Source organism: Nyctibius grandis, chromosome 8 (assembly GCF_013368605.1).
Source record: "Nyctibius grandis isolate bNycGra1 chromosome 8, bNycGra1.pri, whole genome shotgun sequence".
In the NCBI taxonomy this organism is placed as follows: domain Eukaryota; kingdom Metazoa; phylum Chordata; class Aves; order Nyctibiiformes; family Nyctibiidae; genus Nyctibius; species Nyctibius grandis.
In genome coordinates this window covers 24,637,822-24,656,520 of record NC_090665.1, presented here as the reverse complement: position 1 = coordinate 24,656,520, position 18,699 = coordinate 24,637,822, and the positions used below count along the sequence as shown (strand labels likewise).

General features: G+C 40.5%; 1 protein-coding gene across 1 annotated transcript in view; it reads right to left on the bottom strand.

Moving 5' to 3' along the window:
- CRB1 (crumbs cell polarity complex component 1) overlaps positions 1–18,699 on the bottom strand; it is a 117,528-nt gene that overhangs the window by 45,556 nt on the left and 53,273 nt on the right. Inside the window, 3 exon segments of the mRNA XM_068406628.1 lie at positions 16,125–16,215; positions 16,218–16,309; positions 17,543–17,682. Of these exon segments, the coding sequence (XP_068262729.1) occupies positions 16,125–16,215; positions 16,218–16,309; positions 17,543–17,682 (323 nt within the window).

Sequence of the window (18,699 nt, the reverse complement as noted above, 5' to 3'; positions counted from 1 at the left end):
ACATGATACCTTTCACACAGAACTTTAATTCGGTAAAGTCGTAAGACCTTGGTAGTTATTCCTTTATTGCAGACAAATTCACTATTCTGCTGTTTTTCCTCTTGCCATTTGAAATGCACATATAAAGTTAATTCTGGCTAGGAAAAAAAATTAAAATAGAAATAGAGTTGAGGGACTTGGCTTAATCATTAAATATGTCACTCTAGCTGAGGGATATGGAATTCATAATGTGCTACATTCAAAATGGCATGCTGTAACTCAATCTTTTTAAATGTTGCTGGCCTGAAGCTTGATAGATTAGTTTGAATTTTCAGTAAAAATGGATATTTTTAAGTAGTAAGAACCCCCAATCCCTTAATCTCTTCGATCATTAAAGGTTTTCTGAGAGCAAAAGTACCTGGAAATGTTTTTCCACTTGTTTCACATGTTCTGTCACACCTAAAATAGTTTTCATTTAAAAAAAAAAAAGAAAAAGAATATCATGTACATGCTGTAGGTGATTAGTTGTTTAGTGAGATCTGGTGTGTTTATTTTATTTTATAAATATTGGAAACAGCCGACCGAGTTAAGAATTGGCTTCAGCTTCTGGGTAGATCAGCCAGCCTTTTTCAGGAGCCTGCTCTGCAGACGGTGAACGCTCCGTAGGCAAAGCTGCGTGAGCGGCGCAGCCAGAGGTCAGACACACAGAGCCTGTCAATGGCAAGGGGCCATGTCCTAGAAGGGCAGCCTGGCCAAACTGTTGCTTGTAGCCTACACCTTCGTCCCATATTTCGATTAACACAGCCAGCCATGTGGATTCAATTGTAGGATTAGGGTCTGAATCTGGAGTAAAGAAAAACTTGGTGAAGAAATATGTCCCTGCATGGTACTCATTCTCCTTTCATTTCCCTACTTCTAGAGTCAGCTTTATACATAGGTAAAAGAGGCAGTTGCTGTTGCATTTGACTGATGGAGTTAAGAAAGAAAATCAAACGGTGGCGGCCCAGTTTTCCCAGGCAGCATCCTTTGTGAGTGGGTTTTCTGGCTGCACGAATGTGTCTGTAGCTGTGGCTACATCATTGACATGAGCTAGGAAGGGTCAATGAGAGGAGGGAGAGCACAATTATAGGGTGTGTCAGGTCAAAGTGGAGAAAGGTGATTTACGAAGGATACCATTAAGAAAGAAGAGAATATAGCAGGTAAGATTTTGGAGATGAAACAGATGAAAAAGTAGAGAAAACGTGAATGGAAAAAAGGAAATGGAAATACAGGAATCAAAGGCACCCTCAAAGATACTTGTGTTGGCATTTGAGACAGCGTTCTTGTTAGACACACAGGCATTTATGGGTAGTAAAAGGAGCAAGTGTGTATGTGTATGACCATTAATCTATATAGGAAATGTGAGGGATACTTATAAAGACTGCAGATCAAAGATAAGGTCTACTAGAGGTCTGAACTAAAATTGAGAGTGGAAGAAGAAGACCACAGGAGCAATGCCAAAGCCAAAAGACTGAAAAAGAATTTAGAAAAAAACATCCACAGATTGTTTGTAATTAAATATAGTCATGGGTGCTGGAGCAGAGAAGTCAATTCACAAAATCTAGATAATTAAGATAGAATCATAGAAAAATTTAGATTGAAAGGGACCTTCAAAGGTTATCGTCTGGTCCAATGATCCACTTAGAGACAAGACATCACCCAAAGAAGAAATTGGAATAGTGGGTTTCAGAGAATTTGATTAGTTTATACCTGATTATGGACCAGATATTTGGAAGCCAAAGAAAGATATTTGGTGTTCTGCTTCTGGTATGATTTTTGTGTGTTCTTTGAGTTGTAAAAAGAGTATATATAATTCAGGATTTTTTTCATGTTTTACCTTTTAGAAAACTGTGGTAAGACTGTCAAATTCCAAGCATTAATGATCTGATTTGCATTTTTTGTAGATTTATGAGCTTGTACATACAGATGATGTGTGTGCATTTGAACTGAAGTATATCCAGAGGGATCTTAAAACAACCAATACCTTTGAGTTGTTTAATTAGATTATACAGGGTCATGTTTCATTGACTTGAAAATCTATTTGGAGCATATGATTCACTTTGGAATTGGAAAACAAATTAATTTTTGGTCCTACAAACTCTTAAGGGCTTTAAAAAGAGTGCTTGCTGTTGATGAACATGTCCATTGAGAAATGTATGCTGTGTCTAGTCTCCTCTAAAAGGGATTTTCTACCTTGTCTCTTGTCGGCTGCTTCCTATTTGTTTTAACTGAGGTAGGCAAGCACAGCCACCGTGCTGTCTAGTGTGAAACGGCTTCTGCCCTGGATGGTGCTTTGAAAAATTTCAGTCATTTGCAAGGTTTTCCTATTTTGTTAAAACCAATGTGAATCTCTGCAACATACAAAAGTGACTGTATTTACCTAACTTCATTGTCAGCCCATATTGAAACAAACTGAAAAAGCCAGCGGGCTAGAAAATCATAGTTTTAATAGGGCCTACAGGGCTTAACTGGGAATGGAGACCTGAGAACAAGAAAATATAAAATATGAATGTGTGAACACACATAACATGTTTATGCTGTGTGTATAGTGAGCTGTGCATAGCATAGCTGTATAAATAGCATGAATATGATCTGTATTTATGCTGTGTATAATTACACTTCTCTATTCCTACAGTATATATTTCTGCATAATTTATTATCACTTTAAATACAGAAAAACAACTCTTTTACCCTGAACTATGCACTTTTACAATTTTTTGTAAGGCAATTATTCTACCTGATATATGTTTTCTTTCCTGAGTAGTAAATAGCCGTGACTTGCTATAGAGCAGATGTAGATACAGAAGACCTTAGGTTTTGGACTGTGAGCTTTCAGCCCAGTTCCGCATGGATGGGAATGGCAGAAGATCATACCTCTTTTCACTTCAGCAGCAGTGTTCATTTCTCTCATTCCCTGCAATGTTAGTTCTTTTGCACTGTGAAAACTCATCTAAACGATGGCTTTGTTTATCTGAGATTTCATATGCTTAATGCATCTTGAAGCCTGGGAAGTGTGAGATCCAAACTAGCTTCAATTTTGCTAGGTCACATAACAATCCCAATGGCAATGGGATAGCATGGACATCAGCTGAGATTGTGTGTGCTTGCCATGGAGTGCTGGCTGTCTTATTGGGCGATTTTCTGGGTCACACTATGGGTATATGATTTACCTAGATTAAAGCTAGTTTTTGTCTGTCTTTATGTGCTACAGTTAACTTCTGTAGCTGTGCAGACATGTTCACAGTACAGCAGTTCAATGGTTTTCTTTATTTGTTGCTATAGGTAGTGATTTACTATGATGTTCTGGCCTCATAAACAGGACTAGTAACAGATTCTGAACCCTCTTTGTTAAGAAAAAACAGTGCCCATAGGACAGTGACTACAACCATAATTGTATTGATCGTTATGATTCTCTGTAATAGTGTCGTGTTGTTAACACAGCCAGGCTCGAAGAATTACAGCGGTGGGAGAGCAAGCTGAATCAGATCCACAAAATCTATTTCTAGCCGTTAATTATCAGCATAAATTACCAGGCTTTTTTTCTTCTCTCTGAGACTGTTCATTGAAAGTGCAAAGTTCATTGTCAGCCAGGGAAAGAGCATGCTCTCCTTAATCTGGTTCTACCTACACAATCAGCAGAAGTCCTTTTCTAAGTTAATTCAAATATTTTTTTAAAAGGGATCAGCACCCAGGTGAGCAGTAAAAGGCTAGCTTAACTTCTTTGAAATTCTCCTTGTACCTGAAAAAATCAGTCTGGGTACCTAAACAGAAGCAGGTTGTGCCTTACTATAGTCACCTCAGAGTTTATTTCAAACAGTGCAAATGAGCAGACATAAAAATACTAGGCTTTATCACGTGTCCCTTCTATTAGCAAACACTGAATAATTAAGAAATAGATGCTACAGGAAACAATTCATGTAAGAGCTTTTATGTAGTATATCATATAAAATTAATTTTGGTGCTCACTTTACCAGCTTACTTTTATTACTCAGTGTTCAAACATACTCTCTATGCCCTTGAGAAGACCTTAGACCTGGGACTCATCAGTGATAATTAATTGCCAGCAAACTATAAAACCCCTGAGTCCAATCCAACAAAAGCATTAAAGTGATTTTTTTATTTATTAACAATTAAAATTGGAATTGTATATATGTATACATATGGTTATACAAAATTGGGAAAAGTTCTTTATACACCAGAGACTTGTGCTGCCATTCAGAGAGACCTCAACAGGCTGGAGAAATAGGCAACCTTCAGCAACCTCATGAAGTTCTGCAAAGGGATTTGCAAAGCCCTGCGCCTGGGTACAAATAACCCAATCCACCAGTACCTGCTGGGGCCAAATGTCTGGGAAGCAGCTTTGCCATGCTGGTGAACAAGTTGGACATGAGCTAGCAGTGTGCCCTTCTTGCAGCAAAGAGGGCCAACAGCCTTCTGGGCTGTATGAGGAAGCGTGTTGCCAGCATGTCAAGGGAGGTGACTCTTCACCTCTTCTCAGCACTGGTGAGACCACATCAAGTCCAGGTCTGGGCTCCCCAGGTACAAGAAAGCAGTGGACGTACTGGAGCAGGTCCAGCAAAGGGCTATAAAGATGATTAAGGGGCTGGAAAAATCTGTCATGAGGAGAGGCTGAGAGAGCTGAGGTTGCTCAGAATTTGAAATGAAAGTAAATTTTAAAGGCAGGAGATAGCATTTCAAAGGAAAAAGACACATTCAAACTTCTCCCCAGTTCACCTGTTCCTTCCCCTTGAAGAACTATATATTGCCTGATCTTGTGAACATGGTTGCTCCCATGCATACAATTCTTCTTAAGACCTGATCACATGAGTGTGAGGCTCAGCTGTATAGATATCCTGCTTTGACATTTAAATGCTCTATGTTGTTAAATAATCCTTTATAACAGGTACAGGTGGGAAATCTGAGACATACTTGTACTGTAAAAGTTAAGAATATCTGGATTCTTTACTCTGTTCTCCCTCTGTATAGGCTTGGCAGCACTAATTCGGGAAGGTTGAGAAGATTATGTGTACATGACAGCCCTGAGGATTTCCATCATTGTGATTTTCCTTCCAAATATTTTTTTTTTTTTGAAGAGCATAATGATCTATGACAACTAAGCTTTATTCTCTGTGGAGTCTGACATTGCTTCTGTTTAATGGATCAGACAGTTTGTGATACATCAGTACAAGACACTTTCTTCCCCATGTCAACCTAGGGTACCTCTTCAATATTTCCCATCTGGGCTGACCTGTGTGATCAAGAGGTCATGTCCTGAAGTCAAACCCAGAATCGAAACACTCACTTCTACCACAGGCCAGACTATTAATGTAACGCATTTAATTTACATCAAGTTGGAACTTGACATTCAATTTCTCAGTCCAGAAGCAATTATTTTTAAAGGAACATGCCAACAATATTGCTTGGCTTAGAATAGCGAAAGTTCAAAAGGGTAAATAACATTTCACACCATAAATAAAGAATTGATTATACTTGAAAACAAAGTTTGTAATTACTACTGACATTTCTGAGCCTAGATGAGGTGCCTTTTATGCTTTAAAAACTGATGTCATTTATGCCACTGGCATTATGGGAACCTTATGTAAGGGTCTGAAATAGTCCTTTGCTGGTATTTTAAGGATCAAGAGGAAAATGTGAATATTTTGCACAATGCTTGGGTCAAATGTAGGGTTTTTTTTGTCAAGCAAGGGTGCAAAATTCATTGCGGGTGCTTAGCCTTTAGCAGGACAGAGGAATTTCTCTGCCTCCTTTCACCCCAATAACTCCGTCACCGGGACCAGTGGCATAATCAGTAAAACCCAATACTTTGGGATGGAAAATTATGTTGTTATTCTTGTGTGAAAGCCAAGCCTCCAAGGTGCTGACAGATTTTAACTAGGAATAGCCCCGATCCAGGTCATCAAATTGCTCTTCTGTACTTAAACCTATAGTGCTTGTTTTTTCCATAGCTCTTATGGCCCTGAGTGGACTTTGCCGGACTGCCCAAAGACCAACATACCTGAACTCCGTGTGGAAGATTCTGGTAATCAAGCTGTGTGGCGCGAAAGCTAAAAATCGATGTTAAGACTTTGGACTAGTAGTGTTCATCACAAAGCCTTTGAGAAATAGCATCTTCCAGATCAGGCTCTAATAACTGTGTTGAAATACCAGCTAAACCTAGATTTTGCTAACGTGTGGCAGATGCTACACATCATAGCCAGGATTTCATGCTCCCTCTGCTGGCTAACGGGTACAGGAGGAGTACAGAGAACTTCGTTCTCTAAGAGCTTTTAGATCTCTCAAAGCTCTGCTGGTACCAAAATGCTGATGCTAGTTCAAACAAATTGCATATTTTCACATATTAGGGCAGCTTATACTTTTTTTTTTGGGGGGGTGCGGGGGGGAGTAATACAAAGAGTAGTTTAACCAGTAAAGCCCTTGACCAAAGGTGAACAAGAATGCCATCCCACTGCTGTGGGTTATTTGGGGATGTTTATATGTGAGAAATGGTATTTCAAAGGCATGTAAATATCTGTGCGTGTGAAAACAGAGTAGCTAAGCTATATAAAAAACATAACCTCTACAAGAATTAAGTGTTGAATAGCATTGTACCATTTATATTTGATGCCATAGCAAGATAACAGCAGCCTGCATACTTTAATCTTAAATAAGTTTACTCATGCATCTTGGCTTTTTATCTGAATATAGGTCAATATTGCTTTCATAACAAATATATACAGGTTTGGCATGCAAACATCACACATTTCCCACTGTCAGAATCCATGCAATTAAAATAATTAATTAGTAATGAAGAACAACATAAACTCTGCTTATTAACAAGCATACACATGGCATGCTGCAAATCTTGCAGAAAGGAATGAAGACAAATCTTTCATTCTTACCACAAAACAATCCAGCCAGAAAACTGTGCACTTCAAAATAGAAAAGATGAAAGTTGTGGACCTTTTTAATTAGTGATCAAAGAAAGGCTTTCTATAAGCAGAGCAATAAAGTACTCTGAAGCAGCTATTATTTATGTGTTTACATATATATGTATAGATGTGTGTATTAGCGCCTGTGTGTGTGTGTGTACACACATTTATACATACATGCATATGCTTCAGAACTACTTGCCCATGTGCTGTTTCTGACTTAACTCCTCCAGTTTCTCCAATGTCACTCCTGAGTTCCTCTGTTATGGGGGGAAAAGAGAAGTAATGCCTCTTAAATATTTGGTTGTATAATTTACTGTACTTCCAATAAACTGGATTTTAATGAGGTTCACAATGGTGAGATTATTAAGGCTGTTTTTGAAATCATCTGTTGAGTAAAATATTGAACTATTAAATTGGGTCATTTTGTTTATCACTTTATATTTGACCTTAAATATTCCATAAATTAGAATATATTGAAGAATTAAAATATATTAGTCCCATAGCATAAGTCTTATCTTTACTGTCTACTTGTTAAGCACTTTCTCCAGATTAGTGAAAACTGTACGATGAGCAGATTTAATGAAAGTTCATATCTTCTTGGGGAGAAGTTGTGCATCGGCGTGACTGCAATTTGACTGTAATTCCACCAGAACAATGTAGGCTTATACAATACAATGCTACAAAGCATATGCTGTAAAGTAGCTCCTGAGACAGACAATCAGATTCTTAGGAAGACGAGCAAAGTTCTGCTGTCAGTTTAGTATGTGCAATACCTTTGATTTCACCAGGGTTTGTGCATGGTTATCACTTAGACCACACTTTAAACTCTACTTTCATTAGTGATTGCCTTTGCCATTGGATGGATGTGCATACGCAAGAAGCACCTCTCTTTAGGAAACATATAGGGTTATCTGTAATGCCAGGGTGTGCTAGACACGTAGACCTAGAGTTAGGATGTATATCAGGAGACACACAGCAGTTTCTGTTCATGTTAGGGAAATGAAGATTACTGTTTTTTCAACAACAGAAAGAGTACGGCAAAATGAGCCCTATGTTCGGTTCCAGGCTGCACAGCACGTTGCTGGGCTGGGGCAAAGCAAGCAAGAAAGGAAAAGGCCAGAGAGATTGTTCAATAGAGAAAGATGGAACTGAGCGGGTTCATAGGCTCAGCCAAGAGGTGGCAAAACTGGATTGTAGGAGACTATAAATATCTGAGGTATGCCAATTAAAAAGGCTAGGAAAGGTTTATTCACAGTATTAAGAAAGAAATCAAAAAGGTAAGTAGGCAGAGCCTGAAGAAAGCCCCAGAAGGAAAATTCTTACTGGATATTTAGACTAGTTTTAACAAGTAGTCAATCATATGATGGAATGACCCACCAGGAATGAGTGTCAGGAAAATAATAAGTGCTTGAAAAGCATTATTCCTGCTCCAAATGATATACAATTGTCTTTTTTTTTTTTTTTTAAAGCACTTTCTGCCAGGTACTGGACTTGGAGATTCCTTAAATCTAAGGATGTTATCTGTCTGTGTGTTGCAAGATCTGGGAGCTTATGGATGAAAAGCCATTCATCCCCTCCTGCTTCCCTTCAAGAAAAAAAGTTTTTCATGCTAAAAAGTGTTTATGTGCAATACTGTTTAACACAGACAGATGTGCCAGATTCAAAATATCCACTGCTTGCAGGCTTTGTCAATCATGTCAAACTACATTATACAACTTAACGTATCAGTGTAACTAGAGAAAATAGATCATAGTAATGATGGGTCAGCTGTGAAATTTTAAAGCATAAAACTCCATACATGCTCTGAAAATAATATTGGTAGATGCTTCCTAGTGTTTTAATTTCACATTTTTCTAAATGAAAAAAAAAAAAAAAAAATCTTGCCATTTGTGCATTCTTTTGGTGCTGAATAATGCAGAAGTGATGGCTGCAATCTCTTTGCATTTCCAGTGCAACTTGCAACAAGAAGAGGAGAGATATTTCTCATGTAACACATATTTATCATGAAAAAATATTCATAGGTATATCAGGGCCCTAAATATCATTCTCAGAGTTGCAAACAAATTGTCACGTCTGGGGGCTAATTCTGTAAAGCATTGTCATGAAAAGTTCAAGGGCTCCTTTCTTAATGATCATGGTTCAGCTTTTCCAAAATTTTAACATAGATCGTCATTGACAGTAAAAATATTCTTCCATCAGAAGGTTCTCTTGTCCAATAGGAATAATAGAGACAAGCTGAAGTTTTCAATAAAGCTGAATTTTGTTTCATTAAAAGGGGTCCTCTGCATAGTTAGCACCCATGCTAGGCTCATATTTCGTACCTAGGATCTGAAACTGTTTCAGTCTCTACTTGGAGCACATTAAATATGGTAAGTGGATCTGATAATGATGTACAAATACATCCTCCATGGGTTGTTGTGAGACTCCACTGTTCATAAGGTAATGTCACACCTTATGATCATATTGGACTTTAGTCTTTTTTTCTCTTTTTCTGAAGTGGGGATAATACGTACTTCACAGTAATGATAGAAGACTGAATTTGCTTGTATTGACAAAGTGTTCAGATTTTAGTGAGGCAAAACCCAAGCTGCAGAATATTGCAGTAAATACAGAAAGAATATCGGGTGGTATCAATATCACTGACAGATACATGCTGTGGTTTTCTGAAGTGTCTCCCACTGAATCGGAATTCTTTAACCAGGGATAAACAGTGGTAACCGTTACAACAAGAGTCAGTGCATTTAAACAATCACTCTCGCAGTCTGCTGCCATGCAGGGGAGGCAAGTTAAGTCATAAGGCGATTATTTTTTGCAAAAAATGGTATTAGGCTTTCACAAAGTATCTCAAGATATAGGCTGTTAAGGAAAGAGCTGTCATGAATGACACAAGTCAGTCTTAGCTGCTGTGGTGATTTATATGGTTGAAGATTGTAAAAATTACACTTTCTTGCACTAAATAGTGTTTCTTACAGTTGTTGAAGAGGAGCACTACCTGCAGTAGAAATGAAATAGAAACGTCCCATGAGTTCTTTAATGGAAACTGATAAAGAATGGCAAATTCATAAATTCTTCCAGATATAGGTGCTGCCATCAATGTTTTGAGGTATCCTTCCTTCATACGGCCGTTATGTTACAGAGTGTGCAAATTGTGAGTTCAACCTCAGCTTTCCTTCTGGGGGACTATCCAGAGAAAGACTAATTAGACTAACCTAACAATGAATTTGGCCTGGGAGCTAAGCATGTGAGAAGTGATTAGTGCTTATTGCAAAGAAAGCAGTTTGATCAATAGTGAATAAAGAGACACGCAAGAAACTAGTGAGCATGCTGCATTCTGGGAGTCTGCAACCATTTGCAAAGCTGTCTGCCTCTTTCCCTGGAGTAGTCCACGGGCCAGGGCTAAAGGACACACTCTGTCATTCAAAGAGAATATCCTGCACAGCTCCAAAAATTAAGAAAAAAAACAGGAGAAGGAAGAACTCAGTGACAAAAGTAGAGGAGGAGGGGAAAATGGAGAAGGAGCCAATTCTGTTGACAATGTGAACAACTCCTTACCAGGATGCAACTGATTGAAGAAATGTTAAATATTGTCAGAGGATAGAATCATTAAAAACCTGTCCAAATGTTCTTTCAAGATTAGAGGCTTTAGTAGACATGGAAAAAGTACTTTAAAGTCCTAATTGTCTTTTTCTGTGTAGAGTTTTTACAGGCAGCAAGTGCCTGCCAGGCCCTGAGGGCATCCTGTGTTGGTACAGCCCCTGCCTACGCTGGGCTTGTAATGCTGGAGCTGATAGAGACTGGCTGGGAGCAGCGAGAGGAGGTCCTCCTCCTCCTGCTTCACCCTGTGCTTTTGAACTCAGGAATATATGGAGATCACAGAGTCTGGAACAGAGATAGGGCAGCACTGCAGAAATATCTCTAGGAAAGCAGTAACTTCTTTCTCACGCTCCCAAAACAGCGACGCTTTTTCATGTTTTGCTACACAACTGCCTCGCACCACAAAGCCGATTTTGTAAGGGAGACTTTCACAGCAGTCTAATGGTGTAAAAGGGATCCTGTACTGATTGTGAATTGAATTTAGGTGGAAAAGATGTATGTTTGCATCCCCGTTGCAGCCTCTCTGCAGTTCCAGCGTGGTAAGAAGCCTATAAATACATCAAGCCCCAAATCTGTTTTTCAGCATTTCACATGTGTAGTACTTGTATTTGGAATTTCTCCTTGAACCAGCTAACCATGAATGGGTGCTTGATAGTAGCAGCATTTTCCTTCTTGAACTTTTGCTTGTACAGGAATAATACTTAGCTAACAGTACCTCCACACCTGCTGATCTTGAACTTCTGTGCTTGCCTTGCCTGCGGGAGAGGCCCGTGTCCCACTGAAAAGATGAGAGGTGCCCTTGACACCTTCTTAATTTAAAAATTGTCTTTTCTCTCTGTATCTCTTCCTTTTCTATCCTCATTCTTTCCTTGAACAGTCTTGTCTTCTTCTAAGGTCTCAGAATCAAGACAAAATAACCTTTTAAACTGTGATGACAGGCCATGAAATAAAACGAATTAATCTAGTGTAATGGAGGAATGGTTGACCACCGTGGTGTGAACAGCTGAAGGACAGACAAGAAAATAAAGGAAAAAATAAAATTTGGAGTTTGGGGACGAGGTGAGAACTCTGCTCTTCATCTGCTTGATTTCATTTTTGTAAGACTCGCATTGCTTTATACTTCGAAGAAAGATGGCAGCTCTGTGATCATTGTACTGATGGTTAAGAAGGGGATTTAAAAAATAAAGAAACCAAAAATATATATATGTATTTTAAGCTTCCCAAGTTAGTGATAATGTGCCTACTATCTCCCCATTACTCATAAATAATATTTACGTCTGTATAATACTGTCACAGGCCAGGAGAGAGGAATAAGTCTGGACAAGACATAGTCTACCCTGTCATCTGCTGGGTGGTCTGCCTGTAGCAACATCTAAAGATGTGCAGGGAAATGGAAGCCTGATACCCTGTGTGCTTCTGTGTTTCTTTCACCCTGGCTTAAGTGCAGAATGAGAGTCCAGATGATTCAGTTTTTAAGCACTAGTCCCAGGATGTTCACAGTTCAGTATCTGGATTGAGGTTTTCTTTAGCTGAGCATTCAGTACTCTCCCATACTGGCCATTTATCTGCCTCATCTTCTGGCTCCAGGAGACAGTTTCTTTCCCCCATGCATATGCCAGGAATTCGATACGCATACAGCACCAGTCTGATCGCATCATTTTCTCTTGCAGCAGTCCAACAGACTGGGAAAAGGGCCAGGGAGACTTAAAAGGGAAAAACATAAAACAAGACAAATAAACAAAAAGGCCAAAAACCACTTAGGCATTAATGATGCCAAAGCAAGGAGCAGTGCTGGTGGCACAACTGGCACATAGCAGATACCAGGACACCAGAAGTGGTGAGGTCCTCAGCAGCCAGCGCTCATCCGCATGTCAGCAGGCACCCTGCCTACAAATGGGTCAGGGGGCTCTGCTTCTCTTATGAAATGGATGGTGTTCATCCCTGCTAGCAGCGCTGTCCCACACACCTGGGGACCACGGGCAGCACTGCTTTTGAGGCACTGGGTGCCTTGCACGCTCACCCCTCCTTGGGCTCAGTTCAGCGCTGGAATGTGTCGCTTGACAGACCTTGCAAGTTGAGAGGCTCTTTAATTTTGACACGGTGTTAAGTTTATTACAACCTGGTGAAATGAGTCACTGCCAAATCCATAGCTCTGCCCTCCTCCTTTCCGACATGTTTTCATGGGGATAGCGAAAAGTTTAACCTTTCCAATAACACTCTTTTTCAAAAACGTGCAGTGCTAGAGCAATACAATATATCCACAATATGAAAGGACACAGTTCAAGGGTAACTATTGCCTTTAGCTAGCAGTAACAAATCACAAGCCCTTTAAAAGAAAGCCCAATCTATTGAAAGTACTGTTGTGCTAGGGGGCCAGAGACCAGGGTAACATAAAAAATCTGGGGCTTGCTACTGCAGAAACAGTGAGATCTCTTGAAATCTGAGTATCCCCAAACCCTTTAATTTAAAAGGGAGCTGGAGAAGTTTAACCCTTCGTAGAACCTGTGCAGGAATTTTCTATCTTGGATCTGGGATAAGGCATATATCCAATGGCCTCAAAGAGTTCCTAGCTGGGATAAAGTCTCCAGACTGGGATTTTTAGTTTTATTTTTAAGAATCGAATTGTGTAAATAATTTTGGTTGCAGATTTGTTCCTTCCAAGACCAGGACTATTTTTCAAGTCACCTGAATGATCACCGTCTATAACAAGATACTGGCAGATAATATTTATTCTTTTCTCCCAGCTGGGCGGGGAAATATTTTATCCTGACATGAGCATGTGTTTAGGCTCCATCATCTCCTGCTCTTGGGTCTAAAAACTATAGTCCAAAAGGTAGATACTCTCAGTTTTTCAGTTGAATTGCAAGAATTTGTTTGCAATCTTATCCAGTGAGTTCAAAGATGTCATTTTATGCTTGTTACAAAATTGGCGACTGTCCTCAGTTTAATGACATCTTTCCATTGATTTCAATGGCTTTTGGATCAGGCCCTCACAATGCAGGGTATGTGGATTATTATTTCTTCATATTACCCTGAACAGTGAAGTATGATTATAATGTTCTGCGAGTGCTTTACTGAGGAAAGAAGAATAATAAAATACTGAATGTGATTAAGTAAAGAAAATCTTTGTACTGTTTCAATAGGAATCTGAGGTTTTATATCTAAAGCATATGCAACTATACAGGTGTTAAGGCTGGGAGAACTCGTGACCTACAGCTGCAGAAATGCAGGACTTCTTTGGCTGTCAATGAGGTGTACTGATACTCAGATGAAAGGATTTGACCTTTTTTCCAGTTGACTGTTAGTTCATATACATTAGATAAGCACCCATATACTAAGTGATCCTGATCAGGGATCTGCTACCTTGCATCATAGTACTGCCATCAACTTTAATCCTAAATCTTCCTTAATTCCCATTAAAACATGTGGTTTATTTATTATGAATTTGGCTGTAATTGGAGAAATTACTTATCACCATCAGAAGTGAATGTTTCCATTCCACTCACAGCTTTTGTCAACAATTTCTGACATACCAATGGAGGCTGAGGCTCTACTTTCCATTGCAGATTAACTTAGGGAAGGAGAAGGGCTAGAGAGAAATGTGCAGTGCTACTGGGAGGACTGAGGAGGTTGGCTGCATTGTACTAAGGGCTGCTAGAGCAAAGCCTGGGAGCCTAGGATGCTGAGTGCCAGTTAGAGCATCCTCCCATTGCTCTCTAAATATGCAAATAGCTTGCCTACTTGTATCTCACACAGGCCAGCAAGAAAAGAGTTTAAAATTCAGGCCCGGCTGAAAAACAAAGGCAGGGAAAGAGCTGACAAGAGCAGCAAGATAACCTTGTTTTGCCATTACTTTGCAGCATGTTATGGAAATGACATTTCACATGCAGCTTTACAGCCGTCCCCTGTTAAAGATTATGTTCTTCCTGCCTCCAGCTGTCTGGGCACACTGTTTGGCAAGAATAACTATTTGAGTTTTTTTCTAGTGAAAGTTATATATAGCATCCAACGGGTATGTGGATAACTAAACTTACATAAGGTTTTAAAAAATTTAATGTTGTTGGCTTATAAAGTCAGCAGAAATTTCAGGGTCTCCAAGACTTCTCTCAGTCATACTTTGGAGAGTCCTGCATTGTGATTTAGGAGCTTACCTATTGAAAAAAATGATTTAAGATTAATATATTTAAATAGATTCTGACACACTTTTTTCAGACCAGTTCGAGTCTGCCTGGGTCCATCGACTCCCTGGGGGCTAGAAGTCCCCCATGTAAATGAAACCAGCAGGATCACGACCCAAATCAGGCAAACAAGCCAGGTGACGGCAATTGATAAGGAAGAGGGAGGATAAAGGATGATGATTAAACAAGGAAATACCTTCCACATTGTCTGAGAGAGCACAGGAGTTTTTAAATCAAGGCAAGAGGGGAGGAAAAGAAATTGAGAGCTGGACATCGCGGAAGGAAGCAAAGAGAGAGAAGCAGCCTGTGAGGAGGTAAGGGTGCTCAGGACAGCCGGGGGTTATCACAAGCCTTAGTAGAAGCCTCTTATTATGTTCTCTTGGGCAGAACAAAAGTACAACAGCAACACTTAGTGACAGGATAGGGAAGGACAGTCAAGGGGAAGGGATGGAACAAAAGCAAACGAGTCTCAATGCTGCTTTGAAGAAAAATAAATTGGGAATTCAGAGTGAAAGCTGTCCTCTCCATCTACCTTTGTGTCTGCTATGTTGGAGACGTCAGTCATGCAACCTACTGGGAGACACAGGAAGGTTTGTAAGCTGCTCAGGAGATGAGTGGAATGAGAAACTAAAGACCAGTTAAACTAATCTAGCTGTTAAGTATTGTTTCCTTCAGAAGGAAAAAAGGGAATGGAGTTGACAGAAAAATACTGTAAACCTAGAAGTGTGTGCAATCCAAACCCTTCTTGTTTGTGGCTGTGTTAGATAGTGTAGGCTGTGTTAAACGCAAACTTCAGCATGGGTATCTCTAATTTCGATAGGTTTTTTCTCCTTAAGAACACAGCTATGTGCACAACTTGAAATTATTTTTCATTTAAGCTGTAGAACATCACCAACACACTACACTGCCAAATTTATACAAATATTGCTTTGTGCTCAGATGGAGTGTTCCTGCTAGTCCCCAGTGCCGCTATATAGGATTATGTGAGGACACCCAGAGCCTGAGGGTTTTGTTTCGTGGTTGTTTTCTGAAAATACCGATCTATTATTGATTGTTTTCATCCATGTAATGTAATACCTGTGCACAGCGAATTTCAAACTCGTGATAAAACGCCCGCGAACTGAAGTTTATGGCGGTTACGAATGGCGAAGCTTTGCAGATAAGGCCGTGGCAGAGCCGCTGCCTCAGGGCCCTGCTGGGTTCCCGCCCGCTGCGCGCGCGGCCGGCGCCCTTCCCGCCCCGCAAACGGCGGCTGAGGCGTGCCCCGTGACCGCCAGGGGGCGCCCTCGCCCCGCGGCGCCGTAAAACACCCCGCTCCCTCCGAAGGTTTATTCCCGGCCGGGCCCGAGCCGCAGGGTGCTGCAGCACATCATGCCCGAAGCTTTCACCGAAGGCTCCTTACCGGTAAAGCCTGGTTTACAGCTGCAGATGTAGCCCTCGGCCTTGTCGTAGCTGAAGGCCAGCGGCAGGCCGGGGGACGCTGCCGTAGCGGCGCGGCCCAGGAGAGCTCCACGCAGTCGCCGCCGGGGAGGCAGGGGCTGCTGCTGCACTCCGCGATGTCCTCCTCGCAGCGGGAACCCGCGTAGCCTGCGGGGAGCCGGGAGAAGGCGGTTAATTGATGTGCTGTCCATTCATGCCAGCCCTGAAAATAGCGTTGTGAATAGCAGATGCGTTTGGTTTCAGACTCCGTCGGGTGCTCAAAGGTTTCCTCTGCTGCTTGAAGGTGTGAGCGTTTCTTGGCAGCTCTGTGTCGGGGCCGCGCAGCAGGATGTTGCTGCGGCTGTGCTGCGTTAGCCAGCTGAGCTTTGCTGGGCTCCACAGACTCTGGTGTTTTTTAGGAAGTAAGGTGGAGATCTGTGTGGATAACGAGGTGCTGCATTGTGGTGTAGATACGTTCTCAGGCTCTGTGGAGTTTTCTTTTTGCATCGCCTCCCTAACACAGAGGAGGCCAGGGAGTACAAATTATTTGGTGTTCATAAAGTGCTATATCTGGAGTTTGAAGTGCCACAAGACTCCCAGATTTCTGGAAAACACTAAGGGTTCTGCCTAATTTTTCCATTTCTAATGCACCAAGAATCATGTAGTCCAACAACGCTGTGGCATTTACTCCTCCCAGTGAGCTATGCTCCTGCATCCTCAGTAAGGACATGGACATTAAACTTCCTACAGAGACTTCTTGCAGTTAGTCCGTGTGCTTAAAGATTCACAAAGTCTCTCAAGAGCATAGGATCTGTGTCCCCACTGGGGTGTGGGAGCCTTTTTGCAAACGGCTGGATACACAAGCATTACTGGTAGAGGAGAACACAGCCCAGCATGTCTCACCCTACACTGCTGGACAGAAGAACTTGCACTGGTAATATGAAAGAGACCAGTTCCCTGATGTGACGCCTAGTTTAATTTTAATTCATAAACAGACAACATTTTGCTTTGAAAAGTAAATTTTTAGACTGGTTTAAAGGTCGTGTTAATGAAGACTAAAAGAGGGTCAGCCACAGCAGTGATTCATGTACCACACGGGTTGAAGGATTAAGCAACTGGGAGATGGATCCCAGCTTTGACTTATCTCCTGTCGTGACTTCATAATACTGGCGCTTTTGGTTTTGCCCACTTCTGCTGTGCAGGGAAATCAATCCTTAGCTGGAAAAGAGAGCAACTTACCCATAGGGCTCTGACTCATGATGAGTGAAGCCCATCTAAACACAAGCCCGTAAGGTACTTTTAAGGTTATATAGCTTCACCTTTTTATTGTATCAGAAAAAAAATGAGGACATATCTACCACACAAGGAAAGAGAGTGTTTATAGGGGAACTTAGAGCTTACCTGGCCAACACTGGCATGTGTAATTGTCAGCGTTGTCCTCACAAGTGCCGTTGTTGTAGCATGGTTGTGACCAACATAAAGGAGTTAGGGTCTCACAGTGCAGGCCCATAAATCCAGTACCAGTACAGTTGCAGCTGTACCTGCAAAACAGAATGCAATGTTCACTCTAGCTGGAAGTCAGGAGATCTGGGCTTTGTTCCCAAACCTGCGCAGGCTTCTTGTGTAGCCTTGGCTAACAGCTTGCACAGTTGCGTCCAGGCTCAAGACCACCATCTGGTGCTCTGGGAGAAACCGCAGAAATTGGGAACAAACAATGAGCTTTTCCCTGAAATGTGTGTTTTTGTCTGGGGAAAAAACCTGCTTGCGAATTCAAATTGGTTTTGACAGATCATTTCTTCTAAGAATGATTTATTTTTTTTTTTCCTATCCTATTTTTGATTTGGGGGGAAAAAAGTTTCTGTCATTTCTGATGCAATTTTTGTAGGCTTCACATTATTCACAAAATGAAAAGGGGAGAGGCAGTAAGTGAGTCTTAGACTGCTCGAAATTGAACTGGCAAAAAAATAAGGCAATTTCTGTCCCTTGACTAAGTGATATTTTCTCTTTGATGAAAAACAATATTTTATTGTTAGGTTAGAACAAAAATGTCAGTTGCTTGCATAGTTCAAATAATAACAGTAATATGAGCTTCCTTTTGATAACAATGTTACTATTATGGGTTTAGATGTAAACAAACTAGTATATATAAATGAACAATGTGCAGGTAATCAGTAATGTCTCGGGTTTTTTGTTTGTGGGTTTTTTTCAGGTAAACTTATTATAAAATAGATAACTCCTATGCTTAGGTCATAAGGTATAAGGTCAACTCATACGTGTCATAAGAAAAGACAGGCCTTTGCAAGATAACTATGTTAAATGTGCATGCTTGGATGATCTGTGTCTAATAATAATTATCAGAAACAAAAATTTATTCTTATTTTTTTTATTTTACATTAAAATGATACACTGGTTATTGTACAATTGAAATCATGGGGAATCTTGCTGAACAAGAGATAAGGATACTTATTTGACAATTTATGTGCTTAATATCTAAGTCTTAGTCTTGGAGTAAATACACGGAGAGAAAGCGAAATTGTTGAACGTAAGGGAACATCAGA